General features: G+C 30.6%; 1 protein-coding gene across 2 annotated transcripts in view; it reads left to right on the top strand.

The window, feature by feature from the left end:
- The window catches only part of LOC100650408 (SAM and SH3 domain-containing protein 1), a 387,188-nt gene that overhangs the window by 352,979 nt on the left and 10,319 nt on the right, over positions 1-23,890 (top strand). Inside the window, exons 6-11 of one of the 2 annotated variants that reach the window (XM_012311946.3) lie at positions 9,907-10,068; positions 10,425-10,481; positions 14,237-14,303; positions 16,703-16,868; positions 17,822-18,050; positions 22,600-22,698. In XM_012311946.3, the coding sequence (XP_012167336.1) occupies positions 9,907-10,068; positions 10,425-10,481; positions 14,237-14,303; positions 16,703-16,868; positions 17,822-18,050; positions 22,600-22,698 (780 nt within the window). The remainder of the gene's footprint in view (positions 1-9,906; positions 10,069-10,424; positions 10,482-14,236; positions 14,304-16,702; positions 16,869-17,821; positions 18,051-22,599; positions 22,699-23,890) is intronic. The other variant, XM_012311947.3, reaches the window with a different exon arrangement.

Raw genomic sequence — 23,890 nt, 5'->3', positions numbered from 1 at the left:
CATCAAGAGAATGTAATAAGAAAATTATCATGAGAAACGTCCAAACCATAGAACGGTCGGTCTATAAATCTGAGATGACTCATTGTCAGATAAGTGGTAAAATATTGCTTTTAAACGAAAGTAACCGAATTTATCAGATACCTCAGTAAGCAAATTTATCTCAGAAATATAAATTAAACTGTGTTTATTTGATAAGGGAATCTACTGTACGTTTACGATTAAGAGAATCGCAATTAAATACTAAACCGTTATCGAAATAAATCAATGCTCACGATTAACATGTAAAAAACAATACATTTTGGATGAATAATTCGTTGATTGTGCATTTCCTGTGTCTCGCGTTTAAAATCGCCGATTCCCGATAAAAGCGTAGAACGAAAATGAACCGCTGCGCGTAAATTATACGGTCGATATTCAACGCGTTAATTCATTACTGAATTACGTGCAATTTAAATGTTACGCGTCGATCAGGCGCGCATGGATAGCCAGGTTTAGAATTGATCTCTGAAAACTGCTGCCAGCGCACGTTGATAAATTATAGACTATCGAACTCAGAAAATATATTTGTGATTTGAATTTTTTAAAAATGTTTTAGGGATTACTTGGCACTAGTGGATTTTAAAAAAGCACCAATAAATTGCAGGCTATTTAGATTTCTAACTTTTAGTTGATCTTTTTTTAAAAATAGTTTCAAAAAATTGCGTTTTTAAAATATTTAAAAAGAAAAATGAACAGATATTAAAATACAGCATCATGAGAATAATATAAATCATTATTGATTAAACCTTACGTCTCTAAAGCAATAAATATACGAGAAATAAGTATACTAATTGAATGAGTAATGGGAATAAATAGATTTGTCTACAAGACATGAAATACAATTTACACCATTATAATATCGTTGGTTACTGAAATTCACAAAAATATATTTATTGGACTTTTTCAATTATTTTCTTGATACTATTATTTCCTACGTAGTAATTATGTTTTTTTTCAAACTATCTTGCTAATATGTATTTCCTTCAATTATACTTTGATTGTAGGTTTCGAGCTTTGTAATTCCTGTTATTTCAAACAATATAATAATTCTGTCTAACTATCTGATTAATATCTTCTAAAGTGTTAATACTTTATTTCTATAATTCTTAATTCTATATTTCAGGCAAATTCGCAATAATATAAAATTGCAATCATATTGCGTGTGAAAAACTATTGAAACTGAAGACATTCTATCTCTCAAAATGTTTGTTAACATGCATTTATATGAAGTATATTAAGTAATTCACAAACTAAGTTCACACATTGGTATAGAGTATCTAATTATCATTACGAGAATGTGCTTTTGACTCGAGAATCAAAGTTCCGCAGTGTTTACCACATTATGCAGTTATGGTTATAAAGAATCTAAACGATAATATGCTTAGTCATCCAACTGCTTGGTTAACTATGTTCTCGCTTATCTGAAGTTTCATAGAGGAAAGCGTGCCGTTTAAACGGTTTAACTTTAATTAAATCGGTTACAACCAATTACGCGTATATTATTCCAAAAGAGCTGTTTTGCCAACAGAAATAACCTCGAAACGAGTTGCAGTTACTGCGGCAACCCATATTACAATCTGAAAGTTCTATTATGCGATCTAAACTAATTATTTATGTAGATTGTGAGGTAGAAATAATAATGAACAATACAGTTGAAACAAAAAAGTGTATCGGCGTGATATTTCGTATTTTACTTGTGTCAGTCGCGAACAAAGCTGTTATCAAATTTTACTTTATGATATAAAATTAACAATAATACAATAGCATAGCTTATTCTATATTTATTTAATCTCTGATCACTCATGGATAAATCTACTTATTCTATCGCTTATTTGATATATTTTATATCTCTTTAGTTTTATATCTGATGATTCATCGACAAATCTACGTATTTCATCGCTCATGCATTATTAAAACAATCCATCTTCCTTTCCATAAAATGTACGTTGCCTCGATAAATATAGTCTCAAAAATTCAACCTTTTGTAATTATAGTATACTATATTTAGTATTAACAAGTAATCTATTTAAAAAGAACCTATCAAAGTTGAAGTCAGGAAGAATCAATCCAAATATTGAACATCAGTAAGATTAAACAAATTTCAAAATTCCATTCTAGCTATATTCTGTGTTTAATCTATACCATACAATATTTATTATAATTTTGTTAGGATAATTTTTTAATTGCAGAGACAAAGGAAGACAGAAAAAATATGTTTAATATTATTTTGTAAAAATTTCGTTAATAAAAGATTAAAATAACATCTAATAAAAATATGCAAACAGGAATATATTAACATATTCATTGATAGCGGGACAGATAGAAGAATGAAAAGCGACAAAATGGATATATGTACCATCTGTTCAATTGTCGTGACAAAACGTACTGAAATCGGCATTGTGAGCTACTTGTCGCAAGACAGCTTACTAAATTTGCATGAAATATGATTGCATACTCATGACATATATCTTCCATATCGCGTAAAACATTTTGACGAGAACCATAGCTCTTTCCGTGACCATGCCGTTTCATTTGCATTGATGTATCCTGAACGATTTTCTGTATCGGTCGAAAGATACCTAGATGTATATATGTGTGTGATATTTCTATGTCCAGATATTACCCATAGTAAAGTACTATTGCGCACAAAAAATTTGCTTCACTTTTTCGAAAATGCACGGAAAAATATTTCATACTTATCTGTAGACTGCGGATTCTTATTCATTTGTGGGTAATTTGAAAATGCGAAAATTTCTTTTTAATTACATCCAACAGTTTCCATTCACATTCATATTTTTAAATTTCTCCTTTATATTCTATTTCTTAAAATTTGTCGGCTATACATTATCGTAAATTATACTCAAACAATTCTTTTCTCTATTCTTTTCATTTCTACAAATTGTATTCATAGGGACACAAATTTCTAAAAATATTGGTAATCTATTTATTAATGGGGACAGTGTTTTGATGAATGTATAAGACATTTAATACCATGAATGACACAAACGTGACACAAATGTGACAATAGAAGGATGAATAATAGACGTCGAGTCAACCACCTTGCAAGAAATCTTATACCTTCCAAAGAATTTAATTTTCCGTAGAAACGAATGTTAAGATTACTTTTCTACGAAAGAAAATAAAATTTTTACTGTTCAATAAGGATTTGTTTCGGTGTGGTGTAGCACACGTTTTATCACGTGGAAATCCGCGTTACCACGTCAACAATTTTCCCCGCAGCGTGTCAACGTCACATGGCCTAACTCGTTGCCTGTCTCGCGAGACATTAACGCGAGCCGTCGCGACGCCACGTCGTAGATTCGAGTTTTATTAGGTAGTTACGATATACACACATAGTCCTCGACGTGTACGTAGTTTTGGTGACGTTTGCAGAGATTACCCCCATCCTTTCAGTAAACAGAAACCACTGTCACGGTTTTGGCTTCACATACTATCTAGCTTCTTTATAACTCGTACACCTTATGTTCCACGTGCCACTTTTATTTCCTAACATCTGGCTTGTGTAACTATTTATTTTTTATCATTTTTGTTTATGGAACGTATGTATTTGTTTCTTTTTCTTTATAATATGATAGTCCCATATAACTAGAAGTTGCACGATACATTTTAATTATTAACAGAATCGTATTTTAGGAAAAAATAAATACTGTTTAAATGAGACTATCTTATTTGCTCAATTTTCTGGAATGTGCATAATCAAGTCATGAAAAAATTTCTGAATTTCATGGATTTTCAGATTCACCAGTCTTTAATATAGTTCATTCTTTTTGGAAATTCATGCAGGATAAAATCAAAAAATTAAGACGGGGTAAATTCATACTATTTACAAACAAATTTATATAGGTTTTCCCATTTGAAATTTCTAAGTCGACCCTCGTTTCAACCCCTACGGGGTATGAATATGAATCAACTCTGACACATATGTAAAGGCTCCTAGGACCTATAAAATTTGAACCCAGAAAGATTAAAGTCAGTGGCGTAGTTTCCGAATTATTGAACTGTTTCCAGTTATGCGAGCAACCTTGTAGGATACTGCCGAATTCACAAGAGGTGATCGATATTTTATACTGAAGCAAATTACTAAATCATACAATAGACAAACAGCTAAATCAAAAACGATATATGATAAACTAAATGATCATTATTAATGTTCTAACAGATTAAGAATTTCCCGATGAACCTAAGAACTGGTAAAATTCTAAACTGATTGATGTAAAAAGAGAGCTGAAAAGTTTTCGATAAGATAACATTATCGATATATAAGAATTGTAGATCTATTATTATAGATCTATATTAGATCTATATAGATCTATATTATATTAGACGAAATGTTTCTTTCGTCTTATAAGCAGATAACGGATGCACAACATTTTTCGTTTTATATTATTTTATCGAATTACGTATGATCCATTTTGTTCTATCAAAATAAAAATCACAACAAGTTTTCACTATTTTCCTGTTCTTTCAAAAATAACGAGTTTCTTCGCGAATTTTCTCGAAAATAAGAAACAAAATAAAGAATGAAATATACCTTATATTATCGTATCGGTCAATTATTTGTTTAGTTCATTAATTTCTGTTTAAGTAAATAAAATGATAAATATAAAATATGTAAAATTTCAATATCTTATAAAAGAATATATTAATATAAAATCTTGATATAAAAATATTTATATTATATATGTATCTTACATGTATCTCTTTTATATGTATCTGAATGTTATATTATATATACATTATCATTTTTTAAAAGATTAAACAAGTAAGAAACATTTTACATTTAGTTGCAATTTCAAGTAAAATTTACAACATTGTCGCAATACCTTCATCAGATTTAAGGAAGCCACAGATTTCTTCGCTGCAAAACGCTTTTACCTGAGTGACATGTCGGGGCTCGTGACTAGAATCTCTTTGCAATACCTGCCTGGGATATCGAAGAACGTGCATTTCGTGCGGTCGCTGCTTTTGTAATTTTGAACTGGAAACCGCGTGCCTCGAATAACGTGTTCCTTTAAGAAAATTTTCATGTAGTAACATTCTATTCTATAGCGTTTTTGAATAGAACGATTCACCTTAATTGCTTCATAACAATCAAATATCGTAACTATCACATGTATTGTCATTATTTTTATTTCAATGTTCCAGATATATTCTTCGCAGTATTATTTTTATAATATTACATTATATAAATTTCTTATATAATATCGAAAAATGAATATTATATACTGATTTCGTTAGAATATAATAAGATTATTTTTTTAACAATTTAGAGTGCTGTTTTAAATGTCCTAAATAATAAAATAATTTTATATTTATTGAAAGATGATAAACGTTACTAAACGCACTAAACGCACTAAAAATGTTATGATAATACTATTTAATATATCGTACAAATAAATTATTGTTCAGCTATTTTCTTTGTGAAATTATTGTATTGTATAGGAACGATACCCAATACCTATGAAAGACCTTACTGGATTCTTTATTGACAAGCACTTTTATTTTAGAGCCCTGACTAGAATTTTTGCGGTGCCAGCTTCCAATATTGAAGAATACACGTTTAGACCTAGGTGTACGTTTGGTGGAACTCCATCTTGAATTTGATACTCCCGCTGTTTTCAAAACTTTGCCCTATCTGATTTTTTTCGTTCCATTTATTATACTTACCATGATTTCAATTTAATTTTATGAAATCTAAATTAATTTTTTTTTCCATAAAAATACACATGGAAACAATGAATTTTGAATTAGAAGAACTGAACAAATTTGGTAATCATTACGTTTATTGATTTTATTTGATTTTTAATATTTACTGATAAGTTCAATTTTATTGTGTGATTGGATTGCAGAATTTATTTCTATCGCTTCAGTCTACTCGACACTTTTCAGAAATAGCACTTCTTTATTGTAATAACGTATTGTACATTTACTTCCGACGAAAAGAATAGCAAGTGTTATATACGCATGTATTGTCCAGCTAAAATTACTCGTTAAATATACTGCAGGAAATTAGCTATTTTTCGTATTACAGTGGTCTTAGGATTAATATCATGGCATTAGATACTGTACAATTACACTAATTATTGTAAATTGGAGCGGAGGAAATTGTCGCCACTTTCATTAATTTATCATTTCTTGGTGTAGTCTCGTAAAAGATACTGCGAAAAGAAATGAGATAAAAATGTGAGTTGTTACTACAAATTTATTTTACAAACTTCAACATCGAATTTATAATCCAATAATATTTCCAAAAGGGATTTTGTTCCTCGTTAATTGGAAAATTAACAATTTGAACGGGTCAAATTGATTAATTATTTCTTAATACTGTATTAATTTTAATATAAAAATACTAGTGATCTGTTTTCAAACTTCAGTAAAGCTTTACATAAAAATATGATAGTCCATTATTAACATAGTGACGAAAAGAATGAACTATATAGTACATAAATAACTTATTTATCTCGCTTTTAGTTTTATACACATTTCACTTCACAACCAATTAATTAGTGTTATATTGCAAAACTTGTTCCTTAAAAATTTCTTTTATACGAAATGAATGAATAATTTAGAAGTTTGTTGCGAAGTAAAAAGTACGAAGACCGTTGGATGGACTGATGGTAGAAGATTAATTAATCTATTCTATTTAAATGATTAAAATACTCTCAATATACCTTTTGTGAAAATTTCAAGCGATTTTATTCTTTACTTACCTTCTTATTTTCAATCCTTTTTTAAATATAAGTGAGCCCGAGAAAAACGGAATACGTATCTAATTTAAAAAATATCCGTTAGGCGTGCGTTTTTTGAATTGATTTAATTAGAGCTATTTTAATTAAATTTAATTAAACATTTAATCAAACAAAACAACAAATTGATGATGATTTTGAGAACTGGAATGAAGATGTATGCATCGGATACGGTGAAAACTATAATGATTCGACGAAAGAAGATGACTTTACTAAATATGTTGTCTTTTCTCGATGTATTCATGAAGGATGTCCGATATTTAAAATCATGTCTGAGCATTGTGGCCAAAAAAGGAAAAGAAAAAGTGTTTAATAAATAACTTTCATAGTATCTAAAAATGTTTTTTATATATTTCTATAAGTAGTATATTTTGTACTTCTGTAATAATAGTAGTTGTGATAGTAGATAATAATAGAGAGTCTTCTTTTCTCATTATTAAAAAAAGCTTTCCCAATAAAAGTAGTTACCGCAAATCAATTTCATGAGCGATTATAACTTACGTGAAAATGGCCCATCTCATCCGTAGTGCTAGGAATAGCCTAGCAGCTAAAATTTTATTTTCCTCTTTCTGTAGTTATTTATGAAAATATTATGCTGCGATTCTTACATACTTCAAGAAGGATCGTTCACCACATAAACCCATGAGTGAAAAATATATAATATTCCTAAAACGCTCGATTTTTGAGCGTTTCTGAAAACCTGATCCATCTCTGCCATGTTTACTCTAAATAATAGAAAATTTTAATTTCTAGAAATAAAATTCGAGATCCAAGGACGACAAGAACTAATGAAACACAGAATGACTGAAAAATGAAAGGCAGTCGTTGAAATTAATAAAAGATACTTCAGTGACTATAAATATCTTAATTTTAATTTTTGTTAGAATCATACACTTTGTATACAAATTTTAATATTTATAACATAACATGCTACAGTGTCTTCGCTTAGCCTCTATATTTATCTCAGCAATTTAATTTAACAATAAGCTAAGGAAATTCCAGGAATCGAAAGTTGCCAAGTATTTGTTAATATCAACTTTACGAACCAAAATGTTTCAATATTACGTAACTGACTATTACTGCACTTTTACGGTTCAATAATAAAATTTCGCCGGAAGAATTTTGGGTGTGCTATAAACTCGTAACACACAGAGTTTGTTGGTTTACACGAGTCAAAGCTCATTGGCCATACTGTGTCTAATAGCGAGTTCTAAAAGTTAAACAGATTTTCCAGTGCTGGGTAAGACAAGCCCTCTTTTAATATACAGATTTCTCCGTGGTTTTCATCCGTTGCGGCTCGAATTCCTAGAATTAAATGCTCGTTAATGGTGCATGTCTATGACGGATTTATACGGGCATTATCCTGTTGATGGATTTGAACCGCATGATAAAACTGTCGTTGTCCACTGGCGTCTAATTTTTATTCATCTCCAAGAACCGAAAACTCATAAATTGCAAGGTGACCCGTAAAAGTTTCGCTTAAACGTGAAAATTCATGAATGAATAAGTGATTTCTTTAATTAATTAATATTATAGTTTTGTTTAGGCCGAGTTCAGACAACAGAATTTATTATTGAGCATTTTATATTTATTATAATTAATCTCAGAAATCTATGGACTTTATAAAAAGACCATTTGTATTTGAATAAGGCATATTTATATAAAGTCTTATAATAATATATATTTCCTACTATACTAAATAACAAAAATCTAATAAAACAGAATTTTAGTTATCTCGGTATAAAGCACATTAATTTTGTAACACTTCTCATTACAATAAAAATGACTTTTTTGGGACAAATAAAATTAATGACAGTAAAAAATGTAGCGAATACTATACCTTTATGAAATGCATAGAATATGAATTTATATATTAGCTTTATAAAATAAAAATAAATTAAGTAAAATTTATAGATGATATATAAAAAAATGTATAGAATGTAGATATTAATGAAAGAATGTAAATTTTAATGAAGTATATTGTAGAATAGTACTTATGTAAAATTCGTTTTGTCGTGTTCTGATTTTTATCGCTACGTACCTTGTTTTTGACAAGAGTTGACAGATTTTTCAAAAGTAGCTTCTATGTTGGTTTGAATAATATATTCACTTTTCCTTCACCTTAGCTAAACATATGGCGTAGTATGGTAAAAGTCAACATGGTGCCAGTAAACAGGGAACAATCACGTAAATTCCCAGTCTTGTCTCTTGGAATTATTCAGTCTTAGGGATTGTACCTCTACCGTTGTATTTGCGAAGTTCAGCCTGTGAACGCAAACAAATGGTTTTAATCCGTTTAACATAAATGCCACGCGGTTTAATTAAATTTCAGCCAGGAGATAATAACCTTTGCGTTCGCGAAAATGTTTTTTTTCTCTGTCCATGTCACACCTCACGAATTTTGATTCCCTGTTTTGCAATTGTCATTTGTTCCTTTTTGTTCAACCTTGCTCAATTATATTCCATTCGTAATTATTACCGTTTTTGGATTTTTTAATTCTATTACTAAAATATTTATGGTATTTTTCACTGTCAAATTAAGATGAAGAAAGTGTTCCATCATTGATAATTATTAATCATTATTATTATGTTCGTCATGATATTTCATTACCCTTTCTTTTTTAAAATATTCTGTATATGACATTTATTATTTAATGTCCCATATAATTTCGCGGCAGAGATGAATTTTCTAGTTAAAATCACGTTCGCAGCAGAACGCTCTTTACAAACGCCTAGAACGTTTTGCCTCAAGTTGTCACTGTCAAAATACTGCAGTCTCTGTCTTAATTATTCGGCTAATGATGTGCAAAACGAAACACAATTTCATACTTTCATTATGATTCCTAATTCCACGCTCCATAAATAATTTCGTACCCAGTATTTTGGTTTCATTCGGTTATTGCTGGAATTTACCATTCTGTAGCATAATGAAGTAAAACGATTATATCCTCTCATAGTTTATTTTTTACTTACACTATCACAAATGTCGTAGAATAATTCATATTTAAATAAAGACAAAGTTATAAAAATCTATATGTAAGAAAATGTTGTTGTATGTAAACTTTAAATAATTTTGTATTGTTTGATTTGTTAATGATAGGTGGATACACCAGATAGTGTTCTGCAAAGTGGATTAGGCTTGGGACCAGATATGGGACATACAATTTTACGTTCTATGGTGGATCCAAGAGATTACGATCGATTAAGATATTTGCAAATGAACGGTGGTCAGCCAAATAGCTTCGAGGAAACCATACATAGGGTATGATTTTCATTTATATGTATCATTTATATTTTATAAATATTAAATGATAATTTATAAGTTACAGTTTTCATTTTATCAGAGATAATGGAAAATTGAAATATAAAATTTAATTAATAATTTTGTCTAATTTGTTCATTTTATTAAACATTATAATTTTTTTTTAAAAATGGATTGCAAGTTTTTTGTTATCTTAATTATCCACGTCTTTTGTTATCTTAATTGAAATTGATTCATCTAGGTACGTTTGTTTTATATAAAATTCTTCAAAAGTTTTGAAATATTTGTTCGTATTATTATTGAATTTTTGGTCAATACGGTATATAGAGAAGACTTTACTGGTTTATATTTTCCAGCTGAAGGTTCAAGAGGCGCTGAGAAAGAAGGAACGATTTCATAAAGAACACGAAGAGGTGAGTGCAATTTAAATTAAAGTTCACTCTTCCTTTTTTTATATACTAATAAATTTTTGTTTGTACGAATATCAAAGAAAGGAAGTGAGTTGGACTCAATTCATAAGAGAAGCGAATAAAAGCAATTTCGCTTTTAGTTTTGTTATCGTTCTTATCAAAAGTTTATCAACCTTTATAACTTGAAAATTATATTATTTTGCTCAAGATTTGTTATATATTTTGATATTATTATTATCTATAAGATATAATTAATTGTAATGATTAATGAGCAATTGATAATTAAAGCGCAATCGTATAAGTGATATAACAAAGCATTATATAAAGACAATTATTTTATCGAATCACAGCATATTACGAATGCAACGTATGTATATATCTTTCTCAAAATTTCATCGAATAAATTTTGGGAATAATATAGAGACAATTAAAACGAGGATAATTTAATTGTCGAATAATTTAAGAACAGGTTAAATTTAAAAATAATTTACACAATAAATGGCGGCAGAGGGTGACAGAACTTATTAAAAACCCAATCTGCCCTCTGCAATTATCTACTAATTTTATTTGAAATTGATTGTGAGAAATAATCCAGCTGAGTTTTTAGACTTGAAATCCTGCATAAACATATTGATGTTTAAATATTTTGATTCTACTTTAATACAATAATGAATCTTGAATCATGAAGATTTTTCAAAATATAACATATTTTCGCAAATATTGAGTATACTCCTATAATAATACTATAACGGGCTATTTTTGTATAAAAAGAGTGCGAGTATGTAAAATTTCAATTAAATTGGTGATGAAAATATTGTGATATATCTTGATTAATTATATTATTATATATAATATATTATACATAATATATTACATATTATATTATATACAATATATATATACATAATATATATAATGTTATGTGCAATAATATAATAAGCAGTAAGTGGTGTGATAATTGTATCAAAATTATTACATAGAGATAAGATTGGTGTACACCTTGAGTAATAAGGCCAGTTTCGCAGAAGATTACTGATAACTTTTTAAAAGCACTAATCCCCTTTTCCTCTTGTTCGAGTGAGATGGACGAAACACATGTGGAAAGAAGTTGAAACTCGTAAAGGAGCTCGTTGCTCGAGAGGGAAGTCGGAATGGTATCGTTGAAGTTTGCGGAAAGGACTGGTCAAGATTTGGAACGGGCAACGTGAGGGACCAACTGGATCATCTGAGATTATTTGACAAAAGTTTCTAAGCTGCTTCGTAATAGCAGAGTTTGTCATCCAATTTACTGACTAAAATTCAGTACGAAGTTTATCGAAATTTCTTTACTATATTAGCTCATTTTATTACTATTGATTCATCTGAGAAACAAATTCTCAGAACTGATTGATTTTGCTTTTTAAACATTTTTTTCATCACTCTTATACCTATACATTTTCAGATTGATTTGATATTCTATCTCGCTTTTCGATATTGCCCAGCTGTTTTTTATACATGTTAGTTATTTTTAAAAGTAGATTTGTCATTCATTTCAATAATAGATTACGAAATAATGGAACTGTTTCTGGTATGGACTGGGAGTTGCATGCATAGGGGTTGTTTCTGATCAAGTAATTCTCGAGTTAACAGGTTAATTATGTTTCAACACCTCAATTCCTACACAGGTGTGAATTCGATGCGTCCGACCATAACCATCACGCTTGCGAATCACATATGTATGATCGATGCTGTAGCATTATCATCAAGTGCTACCCTCGTGGGTTCTTAGTGTTTCTCATGTCCATTTACGTTATAACTATTCATTTAATTTGTATTAAAATATTTATAATAAGAATAATTGTACTTATTACTATGAAACATATAATAAATCCAGGTATATTTTTTGTAGTTCCATTTGACATAGAAAAATATTTGAGTATTTATTACATATTCTGTTACTTATAATAATTATAGCTATCAGAGAACATAAAAATAGAAACGGAGCGAAGATACTAATCCGCGTTTGTGAATACTAACATATCTTCGTTGAATATAATACCGTTAAATATATATTCTGCTATGAATAGTACTCAAACAATAAATGACATTAGTAGGGAGATTAACAGAAATGCTTTATTTTTATTGGAAATCTTAACTTCTGTCACTTATCTCGTTTTAATCGTTTGTCATCTTAACTCCGTCTAGCGATCATCCACTATTTGTCATCCGCAAGTATTATAAGAAAATAACATTATGATCCAACTTCGCTCTTCTCACTGAATTACTATCCGGAAGGTCGTCTATAGTAATGTAACTCTATACTATGTATGTACTATATAATAGCAAATAACCCTGAAATAAGAAATAGCTTCTCACACTAAATAAATGACACGAATTATCCGCGTAAAAGTTGAACTTACGCGCCTAAAATGTCATATCAATGACGTGTATAATACTTGGAACAAGAAAAAAAGCAGAAAGTGGAGAAAGGAGAGAATGATGACGAGGATAGTTGACGAGGTGGTCGCCCACGGGATTATCCCGCAGTTTCTCGCGTGGCAAAGGAGAAGTCAACCGGTTGGTGGAGAAAATAGAAGGTAGGGAATAGGGAGGGAAGAAAAGAAGATCCTCCCTAGGGAGCAGTAAACCTTCGAAGGTAGAAGTGACACTAAAACTTTTACATGGATACAGACCTTTATTTCCATATTGTTCGCAACCTCAAAGGAAACTCTCCATTTTATTTCTTCCTATTTTTTTTCTGCCTGTTTGAGTAGCCTAGAGCCAAGAGAAGCCAGTTTCGGCTAATTTCTGGGGGGCCCCTTTTCAATCCCCTCAATTCTCTGAAAGGACCAAGCTAACTTTTCTCGCATATGCGTGTATGGAATCGTTAGTTTCGCGTAATTAAAATTCGGACCCCGCATGCCGTTACTATAAACTGTACATGTAGACGCGATACAACGACTACCCTTCGTTCTTTCTCCGTTACAAACTTCCTGATGAACGTTGGTAATGTTTCGTTGCAACAATGTATCCTCTGGGATGGACTATTGTACACGGAACTTTATATTTTTTATAATATTATATTTTGTTTCTGTGCTTCTTTTAACTTATTTATTTTAATCTTTCGCGTGATATAGGCAAACAGCGTAGGAAAATAAATAGAAAAATAATAAAATATATAAATTACGATTATCTACAATTTTACAATTTGACGGATTTGTAGATTTTAAACCCTATGTAATGTTTATCAATGAATCGTATTTGAACACTTTCTTTTCTATAATACGAGGAACAACCATCTAGTCACCATAGAAAGGCAAAAAATTTATATAATAAGAATTCGCTGATTTCTTCGTGGCCTATGAGGAAAGTTTCGTTCGCATAATACAATAATAAATGTGGTTCGAATTCAACCAACTTCAAAAAATTCCAATAGATGGAATCGTCTATAGATGATTCAGATTCAATCAATTTAAAGAAATTCCAACAAATGAAATCGCTCATGATTAAATCAGATTTAATCAAGTTCAAAAATTAAAAAAAAAAAAATGAAGTTCAGATAAAGAACGTTCTATTATAAATAAATAAATATATTTTCATAATCGTGCAGTGGCAAACCAAGATTTATATAATAAGAGTTCAGAGTAGTGGGGTCACCGTGCTGCAGGTTCAATCTATTTCAAAATATTCCAACAAATTTTCCATTGTAAATTAATGTATATTCTAATCACGTAGTCAAACGGAGATTCATTCACGCTCTCGTTATTGTCCTGTTTCAGATACTGAGGGACATCCGGCAGGGTTTAATGCAGCTTGGCCGAGACGGACGGGGTCAGCTCCCTGGAGGTAAGTACGTCAAGGAGTGTAACCTCTAGCTAGTTGTCGCCTTGTCTCTCTGCAACTTATAGCCCAGTCTCCTCGAACCAACCAGGCCACGTCCTTGGTACGTTCCTGTGTGCGTGCTTCTGTTATAGTACACGACCAGTGTGTCTACCTTGAGCAGAACTTGCACGTGCCAGCCAGTCTGAGAATCGACTCCCAAACGCTTGACACTTCGTACGTTTCACCCGCACCCTCTAGAGACTCATTTAACGCGTTCGTTCTACGATGCCTCTTCTTCTGTCCCTTACCCGCTTTCTTTTTCTTTTCAAGAAATCTCGGTGCACTGAAACGAAATTGCCGTCGTAGACAAAAATTCTCTTAAACGGAAAAACTTTTGAAGGAATATCTTCTGCTTGTTTTAAGATCCGAATGAAAGTTTAGGTTAATCTTGTTGTGAGATGTCAAAGACGATATGTATATCTTTTTTCTCGTTCTACTTGAATCTTTTGTAAGATACCTTGTAACTCTTCTAGGATTCTCAATCTGCTTTTATTCGTATTATAAATGAATATTAAGAATCAAAATTAGTGTGCACATCTAGGATTTTATTGACTTTTAATAGTTTTCAATCAGGTAACACGCTGTAATTATTTTCAGTAAAGTACTAGCATAAATATTGAGTAGCTCACGTGTGTGAAACATGAAGAATCCACTATCAATGCGAAGATTTATAACGTTGCATTAATTTTTTGGTATCATTTTTTTTCAGACAAATTACATCATTGAATACTTTTTTGTTTATGAAAACAAATTTCAAAGATATTCTTAACAGGTCTTCGTCGTTATTTCTTCTTTCCCCTAGCTCTTATACTTTCAAAAAGTTTATATAAAATCTAAGTATTGCTGGCATTATGTTAAACCTTCTTATTTACATTCATATTCCTTTTTAAATCACAAAAATCTTTTTTACGTTTGATCTCTAGTTATGTAGTAATTGTCAGTATATTTATTATATCTATAAATTGTTTGTAGCTAAATCGACGTTATTTCTAACTATCCAATTATCTTACAATAATACTCTGTTTAAGCGATTCTATTTATTCCTACTTATATGCATTATTTTACTACTTGATCCTATAAATCCTATAAATCAACCTATCTTCTCCATTATGAAGGTATATGAAAAAAAGTACTTGATCAAATATAATAACATATATCGGGTGTCATAAAGAAGATCGAGTAAAGTATCGAGAGTAATGTTTCCAGGATCCTTTAAATTTCCTATTACCGATTTATCACTGACTCGGGGAGTTTTATTCGCGATCACGTAGTCGAGGAAGGCAATAGTACCAAGCCACGAAGCCCCTTCTATGTTCTGGCTAATCTCGTTATCGTCAACAACCGTCGACTGCTTTCTCCGCGGCTCGCTTTCCCGATCCCCTCATTTTTTCTCGCGCCCACACGCACGTGCACGATCCTCAGACGCTTGATTTCGCTCAGTCTTTCGCACCAGCAACGGCACTCGAGGTCTTCTCGCGTCTCGAATTACCACGCATTAGCGCCATGCTACACTTTACCAAACGAAACACCGTGCAATTTCTCCGAGAAGAATTTTTACCATCCACTATTGCTGCGCGAAACGATAAAAACCGTTTGATTGATTTGATGCTGATAGAATTTCTCTTTAGGAGTAAGAATAAAATAGGAAGAAACAGAATGGAGGTTCAAATTGCTTGAGAGGAAGAGAACAGTAAGACTGGCTTTATTAAATTGCATATTTGTTTTCAATTCGTTTTTAATATTATTGTTGAATTATTAATTTCATACGTTATTTTTTTTATATGTCGGTCGAACTGACCACCTCTACTTCTTATCAATTTTTCAATTTTTTGTATATAAGTGCACGATTGACATTCAATTTTGAGAAAATGAATTATTTATTTTCGTGAGATCGTTTTTTAAAAACGTATGACGTAAATAATAGCAAATTATGAGATAAATTAAGAATTTACGAAATTGATCAATATGGCTTGTGAATGATTTATATGGTTAATAGATGTTTAAAGTACGCTCAAGATTTGATATAGATGGTAGTAGAGACAGACTTATTTTTCTATATTTAAAGTTAATTAAAATTTTGTATTTTCATTGAACAGATCGAAATTCTAAAATTTTTATATTATTATATATCTAAAATTTTATTTTATTTGTATATTTGTATTTTAAACGTAATAAATATTTTTTAAATGAAGTTTGGCCAGTGCTACGTTCGATATCAGCGAACATGTGTCGTTTAACTTACATGTTGTCGTCGTTTAACTTCACATTCACTGATATTAATATTAAGAAATTAGTAAAAGGATTTATCGTAATATTGCTGCTTTGTATTTCAATGTAATGATAAATGTATTTTTAATGTTCAGATGACACTTACATGTACGACGAGGATGCACGTTGCGGAGGTGGACTGGGTTTGGGTCCTGGAGGTCAACACTGGTATGACGAACCTCCATATGAGTCAGACCCTGAAGACTTCCTCATGGGAGCCAGCGGTGGTCCTGTACCAACAGCGACTATTCAAAATGGAAGGTGAAGCCCGCAAACATATTTTTAATCATATATAACAAAATATATAAAATTTATAAATAGTACTTGTCTTATAGTTTAATAACAAAACGAATAAGAACCATACATGCTTATAAAACGTACTTGCAGATTATTTCACGATATTGAAAATTTTAATGTAAATTTCTCATAATATTTGATTCAACTAAGTATTAGTCCTTCAATATTAACGTATACATAACATCAAGTATTATTACGCGAAATCAAAGGAAGTTAATATTAGGTCATCCCATAAGTTCGTTCCGTTTTTCGAGCGGTTGTATATGTTAAGATTGTTTACATACCTTTCAGTTTCATGAAAAAATGTAATCCCCCTCTCATTGTACAACTTCTTCCCATTTTTCAAGTGCATTGGTCCCTTATCACCGTATGTTTATAAATCGACACATGAAATGTATACACAAAAGTCGGCACGAACTTATGGGATGATCTAATAAAAAGTTAGAAAGTAAGTATTTTCTCCAGATTGCCTTTATGTTTCTTGTTCAAATACAAAACGTAAGTTTTAATGAAAACGATCTTTTCCAACTTTTCTTCTTTAACGTTCGCGTCATATTTTATAAATTATTTTTAAATACAATACAATTTTTGTATGATGTTCAATATTGCAACACCTTTGTTAAATAATATAAGCTTCAAATAATATTTTACTTGTTTTCTTTCATTCTTCATTTTGAAAAGTTTCGACGTATTGAATAATATAATTTTTTTATGTAAGTAAAGTGCTTTTAATTTCACAATATATTACTTTTATATATTAGTTTTTCTAAATGGACACGTAATAAATGATTAGCGATTAATGACAGCATAAAGCATAAAATTTTAGTATAGTTCATTTTTAAGGATACACTTTTGAAACTAATCGTATGTAGAAGAAATTTTCGAGAGCTTGAAAAAATGCTTATATTTTATTTCAGAGTATGTTTCACACTGAATTTAAGGCCAGAAAACAGAGGTGAGGGAATTATTTCGCTTCGAACTGCCGGAGACATCAGTCTCCCGCGAGATCGTTCCAGGAAAGGTGCAACTTCGACAATGCGAGGTCTTATTGTGCCACAAGGTCATAATAATCCACCAGCTATCATACCACTTACGCACTCGAGAGCTTCTCGAGAAAGTGGAGACTACGCAAGTAGCGACGTCCAGGTAAGTTCGCATAAAGAAATCCCTTTTGAAAGATACTGCATATAGTCTTATCACAGCAACAAATGGTGTGAACTCTAAGGCGACATTCAAGCACTTTATGCATATATGTAGCTCGCGATAACGCAAATGGTCTTCTTAAGCACTCTTCGTGAAACAGTTCATGGAATGTTTATTTTAGAGGCAAATTCAAAGGATTCTGGTAAAATATTGTACAAGAAATTTTTTTCTATATTATAGTATTTTAAACAATATAAAATTTATATATTTGTGTTACAATTGGTTTAATGCCATCAAAAATATTGTATATGTTCCTCTTGTACTTTATTACATACTATGAGAAATGTATTATTAACATATTGGTAAAAATATGACATAGAAATATAACGCTTTAAAATAAAATATTGCTAGAACATTAAGTAAAATGAAGAAAATTTTTATCAGTTATGAACAGATACGTAAATCGAATAAGACACGTATCAAACGATAGAGATTTATCTATTAAATTTGCTGTTTTACATACGAGTATATACGATTCGATAAATTTTCCTGTAGTAGCTTACTACGTATGTTAAATTTACTTTGCATTTATTTCCAAATATTGACATCGTAGATATGTTGGAAATCTATCATAAGACAGAAATAAATCCACGTTTCAATATCACGTTCAATTCAAATTTCACGTGTCAGGGGAAATTATACGTCTAATAATATTATCTTTATCCTGTCTTTGTCATTGCGAGGAGATGTCAGAATCATTAATAGTTACGCCGTATACTGTTACATGATTCGTTCAGTCTTTAGAATGCAGCGTATGAATTTAAAACTGTCGACTGTGTCGGTGGACACGAGAAACGAACAATACTTATAAGAATGAAAATCAATATATCACATGTTAATTTTCAATTTCATCTAAATAGAGACACAAAATGGTGAAAAAATTCAGTTCCACACAAAATCATTCCAATATTCGCCAATTTCTAATATCGAGGTGTGATTACATTTTCCAAATCACTACTTTCTCGTTTACTTAATGAAACCGAACCAGAACTGCATACCATTCCATTTACTTCGTATACGCAATACTATTGTCGAAACTTACGGGTAGGTTTCGAGCGTGGTGCTTTTACGCGGGTAGTACGTACACATACAGGGAACAAGCATCAACATCTTCGAGTCTAGAATCGGAGATTTCTGCAGATTAGACGCATAGCTAAGTAGACGGGTCTAGTATTCATGAATATGGATTTTTCCTACCGGTTAGCTGTGCACCATCGAGGCTTTCGTCTTTAGTATGGTCTCGCTGGTACTATCTATTAACAAATCTGCCTTTCTCTCTCTCTCTCTCTCTCTCTCTCGCATTCACGTACAAATAGATAACTGTGTAAACTAACACAGTTATATGTGTATCTATGCGAATCAAACGATACGTCCCGTCCTCGCAACACTCTTTTCGTTGAGTTCGCTTAACGAACCGAACATAACGAATTGGATGTTCTGAAATTTTGCAAATCGAATATTCCAGAACTGCAGATACCACTGTTTAAGTCAAAAATGAATTTAACGAAAAACATTTTTTTTCAGTAGGGTTTGGTACCTTTTGTGCGTATTTATTTTTACACGACTAACATTATGTTGGAATATTTTTCTTTGAATAAATTTCAGACTTTTTATACTCGGTATTTTTGGTTATTATTGAATGTGGAATATTAAATATTGGGATTTGTCTAAAAGTAGAAAGGTGTTTTACAATATAATTAATTTTTACAATAACCTCGTAGAGATTGTAGCTTTACAAATTTAATTCGTTGCAAAAAATTTGATGTACACAGTTTCTTAGATTTCCCTCAAATTGTATTAACATATGAAATGTAATTTAAAGTGTTACCTATTCTTATGAATTTATCGTTAATTTTCTTCCATTTCAATGAATACATTACGAATTATGAATTTCAATCTTTTATTTTCATTTCAACCTAACTGTTTCCCAACAAACTTTTTGCTGGTAAAGTTCATTCACAAGTGGTTCATCTTGACCTCCTTATTGTTGACGTCCATCGCTGCATTTGTACAGCACAATATTCTAATTAAAAAAACCCACTTTATTGATATTGTTTAATATTATTAGTATTATAATAAAAAATCTAATTTTGTTATTGCTAATACAGATCAATTATCTATTTATCGTCGTAACTAATTTATAAGTTTATACTATTAAATTAATGAATTTGAGTTGTGATTAACTTTAAGCAGAATTCTTGGAATGAATAATCTGACCGTGGAAGCGGAATATGTAGCTCCTGTTTCCTATTCTGACATCTAGGCAGAACTGACAACCTCATTCTCTATTTCTTTCCATACATATACTCATACATTGACACGTCGAATACTAATTGTATCATTAACTCATGTAGATATGCGTAGCCTGCAGTTGCTATCTACTTGTGTAACATGCAATTTCTTTTTATTAGTGTATTAAATCGCCACGGTTTTACTGCTTTAAACAATGCAATTACACTTTCTTGCAAGCAACTTCGGTAAATCATGCAAATTAGAGGTATTAAGTAAAAATGCAACGAACCATTAGGAATCATTTTCTCATTTCATAATCATTTATACAAAATGGATTTCTCATCTGTGTAATTGTTTATCTTTTCCTGTAAGAAAATATTATTTTTATTTAATTCAAACGTTCTAGAAGTTACTTATGCTAATCATTTAAACAAAATATCAAGATTCCCCATATCCTTTTTAGAATTAAAACAATCTCTTAACATACTGTAATTGTTCCATGCTCCTGGAAATTGTTTTCGAACTTAATTTAGCTTTAAAAAAGATTACTTTTGTCGTTTGTTCAGTGAACTCGAATAACATCTAAGTATTTAAAAGTTTGACATATTCGAAATTCAAACATTCGATTGCCGTGTGATTTCTTAATAATTCTGTTACTGTCAAAGTATTGGATGTTTATCGAATCATCGCAATAATTAGTGCTGTGTATAGTACTAGTATTATTGTTATAAATAATAGAAGTATTATACGAAGACAAGAATAACGCACGAAACATATGATGATGATTATTAAATTGGCTTAATCTATCAAGAATGATAATTTTATATCATGTTTACAGCTACTTACGATTTATCAAGAACTTATGCAGCGCCTGTAAGATCTCTTTTCATACTAAATTTAACGTTTTTAGTTTTTACCAACGAGATAAAGTAAAATTTGAGTGTGTTTCAATGGAAAAGAAAGTTTTTTCATACAAAGACTAATTGACAGCCGTGCTTCATGAACTTCACAGTGAATGGCTGAGAATGTAATTTTCAGAAATTTAATTCAAAGTTTTGGAACATCTAGTGCGCTGCTCTCAGTTTCTGCTACGTATTAAGGTGTCTTATCGCAAGTTGTACGGCCCTACAATATTAACAATATATCAGGAGTTTGTACATAAAGGCATACTTTCAATTCACAAGAGAATGCTTTATCTCAAGTTTTCCTTGGGGCATGTTTCGATGGAAATTTGATACATTTTATTTTTTGATATTATAATACTTTAACGTGATTAGGTTCTCACGCTTCTACATGTACAAGTAATACGTCAATTATGTTTCTACACGAAGATTATTTTAATAAAAAACAGTTATCTCTAAAAGTGTTTTGCGGTTTGAAATAATGTTTTAATAAAATAAAATATTTTCATGCAATTGAAGGAATTAAAATATTGAATAATTTGTATAAATATCAAAATATCAAAATGCTGGATGAATTTTATACAACTGCAATTCAAAAAGTCAAGAGTCCGATCGTTCTAAAAATCTATAAAACGTTTATTGGTGTTATCAGCGCAGTTTTACGTTCTCTCGCCGAATTTAAAACATTCAATTCAGGTCCACCAATCCCTTCCATTTTCTTCTTTAAAATCACAACAGTGTCGCTTAAATATTGAGCCAACTTATGTTTCAAATAATGTTTTGATTCTATTGAATAGTTAGTACTTCTATAATTCTAAATAAAATTGATAACGATTAATTTAAATCAATTAAAATAATTCACGAAATAATATTAAATGGTTAGTTTAAATAAAACTCTTCTTAGAAGCAATAAATAAATTCAAAGATAATAAAAGATTCTCTTGGAGAATAGGTAACTTACTAAAATCGAAAAATTCCAATATTAATACTAATCAGGATACATCGAATGGATAAAATAAACCGACACAAACAATTTAAATGTGACCTAACTTCATCTTCTACGAAGCTCATAGCATGCACATCTTTTGGGCTGACCCTCGTATATGCACGTATAGCAACTATATTATATTCACGACACATACTGTAACACGTTTTGCTGTACTACTCGATCTACATTTATACATTACATGGTATCTTTTCACGTTTGATTTTGAACTAGCATTTTTTCTTTCCATAACGACTCTTGATCTCCTCTTTCTCTAACGAGCATTTTACGTGCTACTAGACAAAAATAGAGCCCGCTTCTCCTTTTACATATCCATAAATTAGAACTGTCTCTGCGAGTATCAACATTTTAGAGCCGGAGTAGCGGCGAGGAAGGACTATCGCCGAGCCAAAGCAGCGACTACGAGGATCAAGAAGAACTCGAGAATCAACACTCGGCCGCCGTACACACAGTACGTGACATATACAAGTCCTCCTTTCACAAAAGTGTCTCCTTTCTCTCGAATTTTCTGTCCTTTGTTGTTTCATTTTTTTTCTTGCATCAGTATGTTTGCATGATTCGTGGCTGTACTTAGAACGAGTATTTAAATGTACGATACATAACACTAACCAGCGATGTTTATTCTTGCTGAACTGATGCATGTTCGAGGGGTTTGTAGTAATGTTACGTCGGTTTTGTATGAGATGCGATAAACGTGAGATGATATTTTCGTTATCTGTTTTTAGTTATTTTGGGGAAGATTATTTTGCAGTAATTGTTCTTTCTTTCTTGTTTGGTTTTATATTGGTTAATGGACTGTGATTAATTATTTGGATTCATGTATTTATGAATATGATTAACACTAGAACTACCAAAATAGCGAGGAGGTTTAATACGTAATTATATTTTAGATTTTTGTGTAAAGAATTATAGAAGTGTATGTTTGGGGATTCGAGTAATTTTTGGTAAAATATACGGATTTCGATTACTTTGATACAAATTTAATCGTTAGTTCTAGTGTTAAAAACATTATAATAAGCATTTAACATTGAATGTTTTATATATTTATACATTATGTATATTTTTGCATTTTTAAATTTCTTATGAATGCATAAAAATCCGCGATCTACTGATTAATAAGGGGATCAATGACGCGAAGTACTCTCCAGAAGATAATTAAACATTATCTATAATCAAATAAAATTTAAATAAATATTAAATTATTTGTTATAATATGTTTAAAAATATAAATTGTTATTATGTCGTAAGTAATTTAGAAGAAAATTCTCATTGAACAAGTTGAAATAAATTTTGAATTTTGAAATCCAACCATATCACCAATATGAAACTTGGTTATTTTTAAGATTCAACAATTAAGAATCAATTGAATGGGTCAACACATCTATAAAAATGAAAATGAAACCGACATTATTTTTCTTTTAACTCAACATACTATAATTGTGGTTATTCTAATGTTTACTATACATAGACATCTAGGATAGTTCTTTCCTTAATTTCTTGTATCTTACCTATCCTCTGGGGTAAGTAATTTATTCACATTATTAATATACATTTTCACTCATCTGGTTGATCTTTCGTACAAAGCTTACATGGCAATAACATTTAGTCACGTTTGACTTCTCTGCAATAATTTTTGTAAAACA

Source organism: Bombus terrestris, chromosome 9, assembly GCF_910591885.1.
Source record: "Bombus terrestris chromosome 9, iyBomTerr1.2, whole genome shotgun sequence".
NCBI lineage: Eukaryota > Metazoa > Arthropoda > Insecta > Hymenoptera > Apidae > Bombus > Bombus terrestris.
This window is presented reverse-complemented; position numbering and strand designations above follow the sequence as displayed.